Here is a 16,709-nt window from a genome sequence, read left to right as displayed (position 1 = left end):
AATGACAGTACCCCTAAACATTTTTTTTTAAAAGCACTGTGTAGGTGTCACATGTGTGTTTGGTATCCTCCCACCCACCCAAAAAAATGCTTTATGGGAAAAGGAAGAGAAACCCAAAACAGAAGGGAAGAAATTCCCTGGAACTGGTCCCAGCTGGGGAATCAAAACAAGTTTCCTAGGAGGAAACTTAGGTCCAGAGCAGAATTCCCCCCCCCCCCTTTTTCCTTTTAAGCATTACTTCTGGAGTTACAGGTCTTTGAAAAGGAGGAGACCCTAAAGGGAGAGGGGAGTCCCTGCTAAGTCTTTGGGGTTGTGAGAATCATACCTTCGAGATGCCCAGAGGGGCTGCAGCATGGAACAGAAATGCGCCTACACTGTGTGTGTATATATAGAAAGGGAGGTTCACGAGGAGAGCCCAGGAGGCGACGTGTGTTTGTGGGAGAGGAGAGGGCTTATTGTTTCTGTTTTGTCCTTCCACTTATTGTGAATTTCGTGGGGGTTTTTTATCTTGTATTTCTATACTGTCACCCTTCACCAGTAAATCTCAGGGCGGTATACATAATTAATAATAACAATAACAAATGATGAGTGGGGCGAACGTGGGGGCTGGGAAAGGGATAAATCCTGCAAACGGGTGACTTTGCAGCCAGGGGACTCTCTGGAGGAGGAAGGTGAGGGTCAAGGGGGGGGGGTGTCTATCAGGTGAGGTCTATTAGGGGGGCCTACGAAGGGGGGACCATGCGCGAGCGTGCAATGAGGGGGGGAATGCGGGAAAGGGGAAGACCCACCTCCCCATCCCCCCCGCGAAGACCCACCTGCCGCCGACTCCGCTGCCCCCGCGGCCCATAGAGAGGCGCAGCCCGGGACCGATGAGGCGCAGCAAGACGACGGGGCCAGAGCGGCCCGCGGGAGGAGCGCGGCGCATAGAGAATGGGGGAGAGGGATAGAGGGGAACCGGAACACGGACGTTCCCTGATTTCTATGGAAAGGCAACGGGCGATTGAAGAACCATAGAGGACGCAGGGGAAGCGAGAGGCTAGAGCGGCGAGTTCTAGGCCGATGTGAGTGTGTGGAGGCCGCCGAGGACCGTTGTCATGGCAACTGGAGGGACCGGAGGCGGGATGTTTCTTTATTACCATGAAATCTAATACACCCGCTCATTTGATTATGTCTAGTGATTAATCATTGCTATTTTTATAATAGTTGTTTTTAATAATGAAAAAAAAATCCCGTTTACAATGAGAATAGCGAGTTGGGATTGCTGCTGTTGTTAGATTCAGGCAGTCCTGTCTTCCGAGAGCAGCACCACCGAACATGTGCAGAGTGCCGTTCTCCTGAATTTGGGTGGGGGGTGTGAATTTTGTAGGTTTTTCACCCGCACCCGCAAAGGCTTGTGAAGCTCATTATTTAGCGCGTGGACAGCGTAGGCGCAAGGTATGGCCAAACTTGGCCCTCCAGCTGTTTTGGGACTACAATTCCCATCATCCCTGGCCACTGGTCTTGTTAGCTAGGGATGATGGGAGTTGTAGTCCCAAAACAGCTGCAAGGCCAAGTTTGGCCATGCCTTAGGGGGAAGGTTGCCTGTGCGTGTCCCAAGGGGGATCAGAGGCCTCGCGGACAGTGGCAGACGCGCAGACGCCGGCACAGACTTCTGCGAAGGCAGCAAGGAGGCTCCTCCCAAAGCCTACGCGGAAGGGATGGAGCAACACACCCACCCACCCTACCAAACGGCTGTTGGGCAGGGGGACACAATATTTGCTAATCCTTTGGTTGGAAGGAGCTTACCAAGAATGCCTCTCTGTCTCCTCAGAGATTCTGCATCCCGCACTACCAATGCAAAGATGGCACATGAACATGTGCAAAATTATTTTTTTGTGATCCATGTTCACATACAGATTGAATGCCCATGTGAGCTTGTGTGTGTGTGTGTGTGTGTGTGTGTGTGTACGGTGAGAAGGGAACCTTTGGCCCTCTGGATGTTGCTGAGCTACAACTCCCAACAGCCCCAGCAAGCATGGCCAATAGCCAGAGATGGTTGGGAGTTGTAGTTAAGCAACGCACTCTTGCGCTAGACCGTTGATCCACAAATGTGTGGTTAGCTATTGGTCATTGTATTGCTGTTTATTAATGGCTGAATGAAATAGACTGATATTAACAGGCTTGTGGGTTGTTATGCTTCTGAATGCTCTTCAGGAATTCAGGAATCTGGGGATACTTATTTTTGGAAATAGAGGAAACAACAACCCTTTATTTCGAACAGGTGTCTCCACCCACCACAAGAAAAACTGTATGGTTGATTAATGCAATGGACAAGCTGATGGGCTTGGCACATATATGGAACAGAGTAACTCTGAAAGGTAAAAAGGCAAGAATCCATTTTCCGGTATTGGAACATCTGCTGCAGAATGCCTTCTCCTAGGAATGTCTGTTTTCTCTATATACTAATAATATTTTTAAAACATGTTTCCATTCACCATCCTTTGTCTACGGTGGTGGGTGGGTGGGTGGGTGGGTGGGTGGATGACTCTGGAATTTACTGCTAGTCGTGTGCAGTGCACCCATTACAAATGTAGTACTCTTCAGACGTTGGCTACCACAACATTAAAACTATTCCTCTGCTATCCAAGTCAATATAAACTGCAGGGATTTAGCAACCAAACTCTCTGCTACTCAACCCTCCCAATGCTTTTCACCCCCATCCCACCCAACCATGAAAGAACACACAAATCTGACTTACACCAAGTCGGAACACTGGTCAGCCTGTCACAGAATTGTTACTGGAAGAAACCTTTCAAATATCCAGATAGTAGTTGAGCCATTTCCAGCTCAACTACTCAAGATCTTTCTAGGTGAAGATGTGGGAAATTGAACCTGGGACCTTACCTTCTACAAGCAAAACATGAGCTGTACCACTAAGAGGACCATTCCTTACCTTGATGCAATCACTGCAGAGCTCCCTGCAACATTCAACCCACAAGCCCAGTGCTTGACAAAAGTTGCGAGAATCCAAGTGTGGATAACGAATCGAACAGATGCAATAAAAAGCAGCTCAACTTGAGAAGGGGAGCTATTTGTGCCCAAGTCTCAACAGATACATTTCTATTTATTGCTGCAAACCAGCTCCCAGGGGATTTCCCCCCACAACAGATTTGCCGATAGCAGTGGTAACTGCCTCCTGTTCAAGATGCTGTTCAGTTGCAAGCAGTGCAGAACTACGGGTCTTGTTGAAGTTTGAAGGAGTTTGTTCTAGACCTGGATGCTTCAATGCATTTTCAACAAGAATGACGGAAACTACGTGTGCTGCCTGCAGGAATCTGGCTTCTTCTGCATCTTCCACACCCAAGAGGAGGCACTCACAATAACTGGGACAATTGCAGTCACACTTGAGATTGTGAGGAGTCCCAGAGCTTACAGGGAAATGACATCCAGTCCCCCCCCCCCCCGTGTGTTCCACTTATGAATGTGAACTTACTTTTACTTTCCATTTTGGCTGCAAAGGAGAGGCAACATGTCGTTGCTCTCTCATGGCTGATTTATTGTTTAAAGCTTCGTAGAATAGAAGAAGCTGTGTACGAGAGTTTTACTGCAGTGATGATAAATCCTTACACACAGGCACACGACTGCTGAAGAAACTCCGCTGTAGCTGGGAGAAGCGGAATGACTCAGCACCGTGCAGAGAACGCGTTGGGCGCCATTGCATTTTCTGAAGATGGGTCCGACAGTCAAAACAGACAAGTCAGTTCCCGTTTCACTCAACAGAGATCCGCGCCATTGTGACTCACCAAGATGAATGAAGGGCACCAGTCACACACAGTGGCTGCCACCCAAGTGATTGACACCCCACTCCCTGTGTTTTGTCGGCCTGGAAAGTCACTCCAAAGAGGAGGAGGTTTCACAGACAAGTGCTTCTGGTGGAACCTTCACTAGTGGTTGGCAGGATGTGTTCAGCTTGGTGGGTCTCTTAACTCGCCCCCTCCCCAGCCTGTGTTGGATTTTGCTCATAATGTAGTGGAGGGATGAAGCTTACACCGTGGAGATTAGATGGTGGTCGAGCCACTTTGGGATGGCAATGTTTGCCCAGCCACAAATACAGGGTGTGGAGGAACCTTCATACAATCATGGACTTGTTGGAACCAAGGGCAGAGAAAAAGAAGCAAATGTGGAACTGTGGAAGGACGTGTAGTTCCAGAATTGGCTTCCACAGTCACTTAAGGACTCATTGTTAAATCCGTGTTTATGGAAGACAATCTTACTCGGCTACGAGTGATCACCAAAGAAAGAAAGAGAAAGATTGTTGTGTTGAATTTTGAGGGAACCCTGAAGAAAAGAGTTACCGTAGTTTTCGCTCCAAAACACGCACTTTTTTGCTCCTAGAAAGTAAGGGAAAATGCCTGTGCGTGTTAAGGAGCGAATGCACGGATCGGAGCCATGGCTGCCGTCAGTCAAGCAGAGCGGAGCCGCTTACACACTCTACGAGGCTCTCTCGCTTTGCTTGCTTTAAAGCGACCTGGAGCCGGGGAGGAGGGAGGGAAGGAGAGCCATGGCAGCAAAGCGGACAGCAGCCGCTTACACGGAGGAGGGACAGACGCTAGCAAAGGTCCGTGCGCTCTCTAAACAGAGCAATGAGGCTGCAGAGGGACGGCAGGAAAGATAAAATTTAAGCAACCAGCAGCAAAATAAAACCAACCTCGAGCTCTGAGCCACGCAGTGAAAACCAGGAAGTTAAAGAAAAAAGGCTGGGGATGAGGGAGAGGGGAAAACTTCGCAAATCCCCGCGTCTCAGCTGATCCGCTGGGAGGGAGCAGCTTGTTTTCAGGCAGGATAGATTCGAGCATTGTCTGGGTCCTAGTGCCCCTAGCACTTTTTTGTGCTCCATTCTATTGCTGCTGGTGGCTGCTTATCACTCAGGCTGCAAGGAGGAGCGCTTTTACACAGCTAATGGTGAATCCCCTGCAATCCAAGTCCTCCTCACTTGCTCAAATCTATTCTGCCTCAAAACAAGGAGCGGAAGGAAAAGGCTGCAAACTGTTAAATGGAAAAAAAAACCCAGGCACAGGGCAAGTACCTTAAGTATACCTTTAAAGCAACAGTGCTCTTTCCCTCCCTCCTCCCCGCTCAGCTCACCGAAAAGCTCCTTCTCCACGCGTGCTCCTTGTCCCTTGAGTGCTTTTCCTTCCCTCCCCACTTAAAACGTGGTTACAAAGCACGGATCCACATGGATCCTCAGGATTTTTGCATTGGGCTACCCCAAACTCACCATCAGATCACATGTCTGTGGCCACAGCATGAACCATAAAAATCATGCACCCACTGTTTTGTTCAGAATATTTTTTTCTTGTTTTCCTCCTCTAAAAACTACGTGCGTGTTATGGTCAGATGCGTGTTATAGAGCGAAAAATACGGTAAATACATCCTATCCCTGTCCCTCACTAGGCATAGCTATGGATTATATACAGTTGCCAGCAGACCAGGAAAAAAATAGTTTGGCTGCTCATGCACCTTTAAAAGCAGCTTGATCTGCAGAAGCCTTTCACAGCATGGGGATAAGCAGAATCTGTTCCTGTTGAAGGATCAGCTACAAGGGATATGTTGTGAATGTGCTCTATCTTTAAAGCACCTTTGAAGCACCTTCTTTCCCTCAACAAATTTTGGGCACTGTAGTTTACTTCTCAAGGAGTTACAGTCTTTAGCAATCCTTAACAGACTACAGTGCCTATGATACTTCAAGGGGGGAAAGGTGCACCAGGTGTACTTTAAAGGTAGAGTTTGTGTCCACAACCTACAGTGGTGCCTCGCAAGACGAAATTAATTCGTTCCGCAAGTTTTTTTCTTCTTGCGAGTTTTTCGTCTTGCAAAGCACGGTTTCCCATAGGAATGCATTAAAAATCAATTAATGCGTTCCTATGGAGACTGCTTGCCAGGCTGGCGGTGCGGAGAAGGGCTTTTCTCCCCACCGCAAGCCTTCAGCACAGGTACGGGAATAGAGGGGAAGGCGCACAGCGCTTCTCCTCTGTTCCCGGGGCTTGTGGTGGGAGGAGGGTTTTTCCTCCCCACCGCCAACATTCAGAACAGCATTCTGAATGTTGGCGGTGGGAAGGAAAACCCTCCTCCCGCCGCCAGCCTTCGGAGCAGCCTTCCGAAGGCTGCTGGTGGGGCGGAGAGACCTCCTCCTGCCGCCAGCCTTCAGAGGAGCCTTCCGAAGCCTGGCGGGGGGAGGAGGGCTCTCCGCCCCATCGCCAGCCTTCGGAGGAGCCTGAGAGCCAGTGTGGTGTAGTGGTTAAGAGCGGTAGTCTCATAATCCTGGGTAACCGGGTTCGCGTCTCCGCTCCTCCACATGCAGCTGCTGGGTGACCTTGGGCCAGTCACACTTCCTTGAAGTCTCTCAGCCCCACTCACCTCACAGAGTGTTTGTTGTGGGGGAGGAAGGGAAAGGAGAATGTTAGCCGCTTTGAGACTCCTTAAAGGGAGTGAAAGGCGGGATATCAAATCCAAACTCTTCTTCTTCTTCTTCTTCTTCTTCGCCAGCCTTCGGAGGAGCCTTCCGAAGGCTGGCGGGGGGAGGAGGTCTCTCCGCCCCACCGCCAGCCTTCAGAGGAGGTCCGAGGACAGTGGGGAAGACGCGCTGCGCTTCCCGGCTGTCCCGGAGATTTCCCTATGGGCTTTCGTCTTGCAAAGGAAGCCCATAGGGAAATTCGTTTTGCGAAGCGCCTCCAAAACGGAAAACCCTTTCGTCTAGCGGGTTTTCCGTCTTGCGAGGCGTTCGTCTTGCGGGGCACCACTGTAGTTCCAAAGTTAGCAGCCCCACGATGAAAAAAGTGCTGTAGATGCAGTCTAAACAGCACATCTAAGCCACAAATTCCAACCTACTTTAAACCAACATGAACTGTATTCCCTAGTCCTTTCAAAGAGCTCGAGTTCCTAGGGTTCCTTCTTCAGAAGCCATGTCACTTCAAAAAAAAACATGTTTGGGACTGGCAGTACTGCAGATGTGCCCTGAGAGAGCAAAGAGTTTAATGTGACCATCAGCCTTTTTGTATACACGGCAATGATTAAAGTTTTCCATGCCCAGTTTCCTCTTCCTCCTTTCATGGCCACCTGTTTCCCCAAAGGAGCCACATGCCTTCACAGTGAGATAAAAACACAAGAATCCTCTTTATTTTGGCAAAAAAAGCCCACTCTGGTGGATTTCAGAAATTCACCGTCATCAGGGAGCAGAACCCACAGCACCGTCACGGGGAAGGGGAGGAGGGCAAACGCCACCCGGGGGCGGGGTGTCAAGGAAACGGGAAATAGGGGATGCCTGCTACCACTGTACAGTAGCAGGAAAAGGGTAGCATCAGGAGGGAGCAATAATACAGGAGAACATTGTTACAAGGCCAGCCTGAGCCGGGATGTCTGCAGTCCCTCCCATCTGCATCCAGGCAGGAGAGTCGTTCAACCACAATGGCGGCTGTGAGAAGGCTATGGTGACCTCCCTTTGGGGTCAGACTGTCTACAGGGGAGAAGGCAGCCAAAGATTGGCCTGTCGCTCTGACAGAAATAGGGGTGGAAGAAAATCACGCGCCGGTCACGTTAATCCAGTTCCTGGCTTCCCCCAGTGGCAGGCAGCGTACAACCATAGCTTGGGGAAGGACAGGGATGTATCGTACAGATAGATGTCTTTTAGGCAATTAATTAGGCGAGGAGGGGAGTCACGCCCTCTGTCGTACCGAGGTGGGGGGTCAGGAAGATGGGGGGAGTGGGGGGAACCCCAATTCTACCCCATGCCAGCATCCAGTGTCCCTGTACTCTCACTAAACTCTGGCATTCCAGAGAGACAACAGGATAAAATAGCCCTCTGATATGGTAGGACACAAATTGGAATAGTAGATGGCAGAAGATGGAGCGAGGAGGAGGGGGCCCAGAGGAGAAACCGGGGTTGGGGGTTGAGGCAGGCCCCCCCCCCCCGAAAAATGTTGAGAAAGGAAGCGTAGGAAGCCACAAAGGATCAGGACAGTCAAGGAGAAGCCTAGACGGGCCGGGCGCCCGTCGTGTGCATGCTAAAATACTCGGTGTAGCCATTGTGCTGGTGGAGTTGGGGCGCATGGAGCTGATAGGGGGGCGGCTGGGTCTCGCCCCCCAGGGACGGTTTCAACAGCACAGGGGCACCGCTGAGCTCCGAGGTGGTGACCACGCAGCTGGGGGTCAGGTTATGGTCGGCGGATGACGTCTCCTCCACCTGTTTGCGGGGCTGGATGGGAAAAGGCAGAAGGAGAGCCATGTGAGAGCGGACGGGGTGGACCACAGAAATAAAGGACCCCAAACAAACCAGAAGCAACTGAATCACGAGGGCAAGGAGGTATTCAGGGTTTACAAGACTTAGCGCAGGCACATGCGAAGGGACTGGCAAACAAGTCAATTCTGATTTCTCTGCTTTCTCATCTGAAGTTCAGCTCTCATCATTTCTACATCAGTTTGCCTATTTATATATAAAAATTAAAAAGTACTCCTGAAAATTCATCCGCATATTAGTTTGAATTTCTTCCAATATACATATTTTTGGCAAAGCAATTTCCCCTAATATAATGTCTTCTTGTATTTCCCCTCCACACTACATTTTTAGACACACTACTTGGCTGGAGAACAGCACTGCAGAATTAGCAGACGTGTGGATTTCGAAGCATGGCTGCATTTATGTTTGTGTATTGTGGCCTGAGAGTGAGAATTCGATAAATTCGCCTTTACGTGCAAAAAGAATCCAATTCCTCTCGCTTCCTTAACTGTACAGCAACCCAAGCCACATAAAGCAGCCCACGGTGAGATTTAGAAGCCTCCTGTTTTTTCGCCACTTCTCTAGTACAGCAAATAAAATGGGGGAAAAGAATCAGGATGGGCAAGTTCTTGGCCAGCCACAATGCACAGCTGGGGAGCTGCACTCAGCATGGCGGTTCATGAGTAGCACAGACCTAGCCTCGTGCAAGAGGAAGGGAGTAAACCTGATCTGTCAGATCTGTAAGCCTTTGTAAACCAGATGCATGGAGGAAGTACGGAGGCCAGGTAGTTTAAGGGTGTGAAGTAGGGTGGGCAGGATTTTAGGACCATCATCTGATGGGAAATTTGGGGGGTGTAACTGGGGGCAAAATGCTTTGAAGCAGAGGCAACAGGGAGGCTGCTCCATCAGGTGGCAAGCTTGGGATTTCTTGTGCAGTGAGACAGGCTTCTTTGCCCGAGGCCTGGTGCCCCAGCTGGGCAGGGGCCTGTAGAGGAGAAAACAGCAGGAGAACCTTCCTGGAGCCCCTCACCAGATGGGTGGTTGTGGGGATTCAAAGAGGAAGGGGAAATCCACGCACTTTCCCTGGGCTCCTTGGAGGAAAAAACCAGTGTGGGATATAAGAGCAATGTGCAGAGCCCAGGGAAGCAGAGCCTGCACCTCCCAAAAGAGTGGGGGATTTCTACAGAGATTGAGTGACCTCTGCCTCCAGAATCCAGCTGCCATCCAGAGGAGAGATGCATCCTCTCCAGAGATTCCATGGAGGACATTAGCAGAAGTGCTGGAAGGGAAAACCAGGGAGACCAAGGGAAGGTTAGGAAGCAGGGAACTGCCTCAGCACTCACATTGCTTGAGCTGCTCCCGGTACTCTGCGGGATGGAAAAGAGTTCCGTGAAGTTGGGCACCGAGTCGCTGATGAACGTCACGTTGCCGTAGACGTGGTGCGGGAACTTGGCCCCGGACGCCACCTCCTCCACAATCCCGATCTGCGATGTCCGCACGTGGTATGGGAAGTTCTTATTGGCTGCTGAGGGCCGTGTCATGATCTGAGGAAGCAACGAGAGTGGAGGACCAAGGCCTGCATGGACCCAGAAGCTCAAATGCATGCATTTCCTCTAAGCCCGTCTGATATGTTCACCCACAACTTAACAGGATTAAAAAAGGTTTACTGAAAGTTAACAAATAAAAACTAAAGAACTCTGGGCAATCCACCCACCCACCCCCCACACTCCTCTCTCCAATGACAATGGGTAGATCACTTCCAGTTTTTTTTCTACTGGGAGTAGATCACAGTCTCTTAGGAGTTGGACACACCTGCTCTAGGCAAAACACATCTGTTTCCTCTCTTAATTTCTCTAGCATTGCCCCCTTTTTAAAACAGAGAGAGAGAAGCGAACTTCTAGTCCTCACACTTGTAGATACATTATGAGTAGCTGAGAGGTAGAGTTCAGCAGGGATACTCATCTCCATCTCCACCCACACTTAATGTAGGAGGACACCTCCAAAAAACTGGTCCATGAAAGAGGCTCCGTCAAGAATTGACCCCCAAATGGAAGCATTCTATAACAGAAGGCAGAATTGACTGCTGATTGTATCAGCAGGAATGGGGAATCCACGGGCACTCTCCAGAGGTTGTTAGACTCCAGCTCCCAATCATCCCTGGTGGTTGGCCATATTGGCTGGGACTGATGGGAGTTGTAGTCCAAAAGGTCCGGAGGGCACCAACCTGGCAAAGGCTGTACTAGTAGATATCGTGAGTGCATGTTATGCAAGGGAGTTACAACTGGTTTCTGAACCTAAAACAAACACCAAAAACAGAACCCATCAATGCCAAGAGGCCTGCAAGTATGATCTTTCCTTGCACCCAACCCTGGAGAAAAATGTATGAGGCGTGGGTCCCTGTATTTTTCCATCTGCAGGCAGCAAAACAGCTTGCAGGGGGTGGCTTCAATTGCAAAAAAGGGCTCACAGAACAGGATCAGATTCAAAGGTCATCCCTATCCTCCCCTCACCCCCAGATTGCATTTCAGTATATCAAAGTAAGAAGTCAGGAGACCCGGTCAATGGTGTCTTAATGCGTCATTTGGCCCCAAGAGTTTAGCGACTGCCAGGATAATGGGGGAATCCTCTAGGCTGCTGGCAGTTTCTTACCAGAAATACGGCATGGGCATAAAGGTGGATGCCCAACTGGATCCCGTTGACTATCTTCTCCCGTGCCCACTTGGGGATGCCAAAGTTGGCAATAAGTGCAGTGACTGGGACAGCAAAGAACCTGCGAGAGACAAAGAGGGCTGCTTAGGACGTGCTCCCCACACATTTTCTCCCCACTGCCTCCAACAATACTCTGTTTAACTGTAGCTTCTACAGAGCTTTTCTTACCCCTTGGAAAAGCAGCCAGACATTTGCATTGTGCCCAGGATACCCCCTTGTCTTCCTTCTTCAAATCTCACCTATGTAGCATGGCCGGCCCACTCATTGGACGAGGGGCAAACATCTGTCCTGACTTTGGCCAGCTGAGAGTGAGGGACCATTCGGGGTGATCAGTTACATTCCCTTAGACCGGGGTGGGGAACTTCAAACCCAGGGGTTGAATCTGGCCCTCAAGGCCTCTTTATGTGGTCCTCTGAACTCTTCCCTGGCCACACCCCTCACTGTCCCTTCCCTGAGTGTCTTTGCCTGGCTAGTATGTTCCCATGAACTCCAATAATGCCTCTTGTTTGTCTGGGCACAAGGTAAGAGATGGGTGTTGTGAGTGTATTTAGCAACCAGCCAAATGTAGAAATGTAAAATTTCCATCCATTGCTCCTCCCTCTTTTGCCTCTGACCCCAACCACCAATAGCAGGTGGCCCCTGGAACGCTGTCCAAAAGGGGAAGTGGCCCTCGGGTTGAAAAGGAGGTCCATCCCCCCCCCCCCAAGTTAGATTCCTTCCTCCTTAACGTCCTCTACATCCACTCACCAGAGGGTGTAAGCGGCGAAAAATGGCACATAGAAGGGCTGTTTCTCCGGGAACTGCTTGAGAGTGATCAGAATGGCGTAGCAGAACCAGATGTAAGCCACAAACTGCAAGGCGATCAGGCCATATCCAGCCGGCGACTCGTAAGTGTACAGCACCTGTGCTTGATCAAAGAACTGGGGCCGAAAAGGAAGGAAGCGGTTGAGTGGTTGGGAGATGCGATTGCTAGAGTTGCACAGGCCTCAACAAAATTCACAGCTGGGGATGTGAACCACATGCCTCTAAGCACACGGAGGCTTGCAACGCCCTCTTCTCTAGGCCTGGGCGAGATATCAATACATCATCCAAAACCGGTTTGAAGTCCGTATTGTGATATCGGTTTCGTAATTTTTGACCTGCCAATATAGTGATATAGTCATACCTCATGTTACGTTTGCTTCATGTTACGTTTTTTCAGGTTGCGTCCCGCGGCGACCCAGAAGTACCAGAAAGGGTTACTTCCGGGTTTCGCTGCGTGTGCAATAGCGCTAAATCGCGCTTTGCGGATGCGCACAAGTGCCAAATCACACCGCGCATCTGCGCAGATATGGCGCTTCAGGTTGCGGGCTTTTCATGTTGCGAATGGGCCTCTGGAATGGATCCGGTTCTCAACCAGAGATACCACTGTATTGCTAATCTCTCTCTCTCTCTCTCTCTCTGTGTGTGTGTGTGTGTGTGTGTGTGTGTATGTCCACAATGCAAAAATCATGATGCAGGAAAAACCATGAAGCCAGCCAATGCCTCTAACGTAGCTCCACCCTTATTTCAGACATTGTCATATATCGGTATATCATGATGTTGAGATGGGGATAGATCTTGATGTTGAAAACCAGATATCGCCGAGCCCTACTCTTCTCGTGATTCTCATCACACCTGCGACCTATTTTGGGATGGTGTTTGGATGTGGACCCCTCTGACGATATCGTAACAGGAGGGATGTATTCAACTAATTCCCAGAGGTCCCTGTGGAGAGGGATTGACTGTTAAACCACTCTGGGAACTATAGTTCCATGAGGGGAATTGGGGCAGCATGTTTAACAAACTACAGCACCCAGGATCCTTTGGGGGAAGAAGCCATGACTGTTTAAAGTGGCATCATAGCACTTTAAATACATGGTGTAGATGTGGCCTAGATTAGCGAGGTTCTCAAATAGATAAGAAGAAGAGTTTGGATTTGATATCCCGCTTTATCACTACCCGAAGGAGTCTCAAAGTGGCTAACATTCTCCTTTCCCTTCCTGCCCCACAATAAACACTCTGTGAGGTGAGTGGGGCTGAGAGATTCAGAGAAGTGTGACTGGCCCAAGGTCACCCAGCAGCTGCAGGTGGAGGAGCAGAGATGCGAACCCGGTTCCCCAGATTATGAGACTACCGCTCTTAACCACTAGACCACACTGGCTCTCATATAATGTTTTACAAGGACAGAATAATTGCCACACACAGGAAGAACAAGGATATAGTCTGAGTGCCTCACTTGTAGTTCTGTAAATCATTTAATGCGTCAACACGAATGGAAGCTATTAATATTGCACTTGAGACTTCAGAGAAGTGTGAGTGGCCCAAGGTCGCCCAGCAGCTGCATGTGGAGGAGCAGAGACGCGAACCTGGTTCCCCAGATTATGAGACTACCGCTCTTAACCACTAGACCACACTGGCTCTCATATAATGTTTTACAAGGACAGAATAATTGCCACACACAGGAAGAACAAGGATATAGTCTGAGTGCCTCACTTGTAGTTCTGTAAATCATTTAATGCGTCAACACGAATGGAAGCTATTAATATTGCACTTGAGACTTCAGAGAAGTGTGACTAGCCCAAGGCCACCCAGCAGCTGCAGGTGGAGGAGCGGGGAAATGAACCCGGTTCACCAGATTACGAGTCCACCACTCTTAACCACTACACCACACTGGCTCCATCTAAGCTGCTACAAGAGTAAACAGACACTCACCTCAGCCTCGTAGATGAAGAGCACGACATGAGTGATAGTGTAGAGCGTCATGTACACAGAAAGCTTGATAGAGCCGGTGTGGCTGATCCGACCCCTGCAAAACAGGGAGCCATGAGCCAGGATATGGGGGAAGAAGGAATGACTGCCCCACACCCCAAATCTCCCAATACCCTTTATCCATCTGGTACGCAGGCTGAGACCCTACCAGCCCACGGACAGTCTCACCAGAGTGGTGCATGCTCTAGTTATCTCCCGCTTGGACTACTGCAACACGCTCTATGTGGGGCTACCTTTGAAGGTGATGCAGAGACTACAACTAATCCAGAATGCGGCAGCTAGACTGGTGACTGGGAGCAACCACCGAGATCACATAACACCGATCTTGGCTCCCAGTATGTTTCCGAGCACAATTCAAAGTGTTGGTGCTGACCTTTAAAGCCCTAAACGGCCTCAGTCCAGTATACCTGAAGGAATGTCTCCACCTCCATCGTTCTGCCCAGACACTGAGGTCCAGCTCCAAGGGCGTTCTGGCAGTTCCCTCACTGCGAGAAGCGAAGTTATAGGGAACCAGGCAGAGGGCCTTCTCGGTAATGGCACCCACCCTGTGGAACGCCCTCCCATCAGATGTTAAAGAAATAAACAACTATCTGACGTTTAGAAGACACCTGAAGGCAGCCCTGTTTAGGGAAGTGTTTAATGACTGATGTTCTAATGTACTTTTGAACTTTTGTTAGAAGCCGCCCAGAGTGGCTGGGGAAACCCAGTCAGATGGATGGGGTATAAATAATAAGTTGTTGTTGTTGTTGTTGTTGTTGTTGTTGTTGTTGTTGTTGTTGTTGTTGTAAATAATAAGTTGTTGTTGTTGTTATAAATAATAAGTTGTTGTTGTTGTTATAAATAATAAGTTGTTGTTGTTGTTGTTGTTGTTAATCTCCCCTGTAAATGTTATCCGCACTAAATGTACTCATCTCATTCCTAAAGTTTCAACTGCAAATCTTTTGACTGCTCAGTTTTCCAACATTCCTCTTTCTTCCCCCAGTCAACAAACCCATGTCACTTATAAGCCAAGTGCAATGTCAATGATTCTCTGACCAGCATCACAATTTGTCCAGATGCTAATTTGTGTCACAGGCCTGGACTGTTTTAGGCCTGTCCTGCCCTCTCTGCCCCTCAAAATACCCCTTGGGCTCTAAATGGGCAAGGCACATCGAAATAGTTTGCTTCTCTTCCTCTGTGTCCCATTGCAACCTCTATTGCCTTCCCTTTGAACATCACATCACGACGTGGGCACAAACAGAAGCACTCCCCATTTCTGACCTTATCGGGGACCAGGCACCCTTGGACTAGAGAGACTCAATAAAGTATGAGACAAGATACATGTGCTTTGTGCACTGCTGCTAACATGGTGTGTACATCACTTCCCTGACCCGCAGCAGGAGCACTTTGAACGCAGAGCGTACAGGAGGTGTGTACACAGAACTTAGCTTGTCATTTCAAGGGCTTTACCAGTAGGGGGCATGTGTAGCCTGCAGAAATCTAGCGGCTGTCTCTGTGGTGCAGTCTATTTAATTTTGTTTTTAATGTTTTGGGCCACTTGCAGACAAGCTGTTTAACTGAGCTTTCATCCTGATTTGTTTGCAGAGAGATTAGATGACACCAGCTATTTAACGTACATTTAAAGCACCCTGATACCACTTTTAAAAGCCATGCTCCCTCCAACGAATTCTGGGAGCTGTAGTTTGTTAAGGGTGCTGAGGATTTCTGGGAGACCCTCCGTCCCCCTTGCAAGGCTACAATTCTCAGAGAGATTTAACCATCAATCCCTCTTCTCAGGGAACTCTGGGAACTGTAGCTCTGGGAAGAGAACAGGAGTCTCCTAACAATGCCCAGCACCCTTAACCAACTACAGGTCCCAGAATTCTTAGCTTAAAGTGGTATTATGACACCTTAAATGTATGAAATGAATGGGACCTCTGGTTTGCTTGCTGGGAGGTTAGGCAATGTTGTGTCAGAGAAGTGTTATTCCTGTGCACTTTTCCATCAGCTGCCACCAGTAGTTTGGGGAAGTGGGTTTGTAACGCAAGACCTCCTAATCCACTATAACTTTGCAACCAGAGTTTGTCTTCCTGTCTGTCTGTCTGTCCGTCTGTCTGTCTGTCTGTCTGTTGGTTGATTGAATTTATATACCACCCTATACCCGGAGGTTTCAAACCCGGAGTTTGCCAATGTGTGACTGAACTGCATCTGAATTTGGGATCCGAGAACAAATAGGAACTGGGATAGCTCAGTTGGCAGAGCACAAGACTCTTGCTCTTGGAGTCATGGGTTTGAGTCCCATGTGTGGCGAAAGATACCTGCATTGGACCTTCATGGTTACTTCTAATTCTACAATTCTATGACTAGAAGCATCTTGACTGCAGGATGTTTCTCCACACCGAACGACCCTCTCACAAAGTTGCTTTTCATTTTTTGGAAGACATGGCACCGAGTCTCAGTTATCCGTGTTTGCAAGTGAAGCAACTCAACCGTCAATCACAGCCTTTATGGACCCCCACACCCTCCCACCAATTATTCACCACTAGGCAATACAGCCCCATCCCACCCTGACTCATTGGAAGGTCTGTCCCCCTTTAGTCATGCTGGTACCTGGTGACAGTGAATCCTTTCCCCAGCAGGATAAGCATCAGGAGGAAGATCAGGAAACTGACGGAGAAAAGGAGCTTGGCTAGAGGGAGGAAGGAAGGAGAAAGAGAGGGAGGGAGAAATGGAGTTAAGCCCAGGCCATTAACAGGGTTCTTCTGGAATATGAGAATCAAAACGGTCCAAGTGGCCCAGGATTTTTATATGGCCTTTAAATAATGGATCAGCGAGGAAGGGGCAAGGGATACACACTAGGATACATACTAGAAAGAATGATACTGAATGGCCAACAACATTCATTGTTTCCCTTATGAACGGCTGCAGGACTGTAATTGATAAGCAACGCCCAAGATGGCAACTTTTATGTGGCCCTGCT

At 49.2% G+C, this 16,709-nt stretch overlaps 2 protein-coding genes across 4 annotated transcripts in view; both read right to left on the bottom strand.

Moving 5' to 3' along the window:
• Window positions 1-913, bottom strand: part of MEGF8 (multiple EGF like domains 8) — a 59,106-nt gene extending 58,193 nt beyond the window's left edge. For both annotated transcript variants that reach the window (XM_083753562.1, XM_083753563.1), the window contains exon 1: window positions 816-913. The gene's annotated coding sequence lies outside the window, so the exon portion shown is untranslated. The remainder of the gene's footprint in view (window positions 1-815) is intronic.
• Window positions 914-7,133: 6,220 nt separating this feature from the next.
• The window catches only part of TMEM145 (transmembrane protein 145), a 34,727-nt gene continuing 25,151 nt past the window's right edge, over window positions 7,134-16,709 (bottom strand). For both annotated transcript variants that reach the window (XM_083753948.1, XM_083753949.1), the window contains exons 10-15: window positions 16,340-16,418; window positions 13,694-13,787; window positions 11,708-11,880; window positions 10,901-11,021; window positions 9,595-9,795; window positions 7,134-8,230 (exon numbers count right to left, since the gene is read on the bottom strand). In XM_083753948.1, the coding sequence (XP_083610074.1) occupies window positions 8,009-8,230; window positions 9,595-9,795; window positions 10,901-11,021; window positions 11,708-11,880; window positions 13,694-13,787; window positions 16,340-16,418 (890 nt within the window). In that variant the 3' untranslated portion in view covers window positions 7,134-8,008. The remainder of the gene's footprint in view (window positions 8,231-9,594; window positions 9,796-10,900; window positions 11,022-11,707; window positions 11,881-13,693; window positions 13,788-16,339; window positions 16,419-16,709) is intronic.

Source organism: Podarcis gaigeae (genome assembly GCF_964106915.1).
Source record: "Podarcis gaigeae genome assembly, chromosome: 8".
Classification (NCBI taxonomy): domain Eukaryota; kingdom Metazoa; phylum Chordata; class Lepidosauria; order Squamata; family Lacertidae; genus Podarcis; species Podarcis gaigeae.
This window is presented reverse-complemented; position numbering and strand designations above follow the sequence as displayed.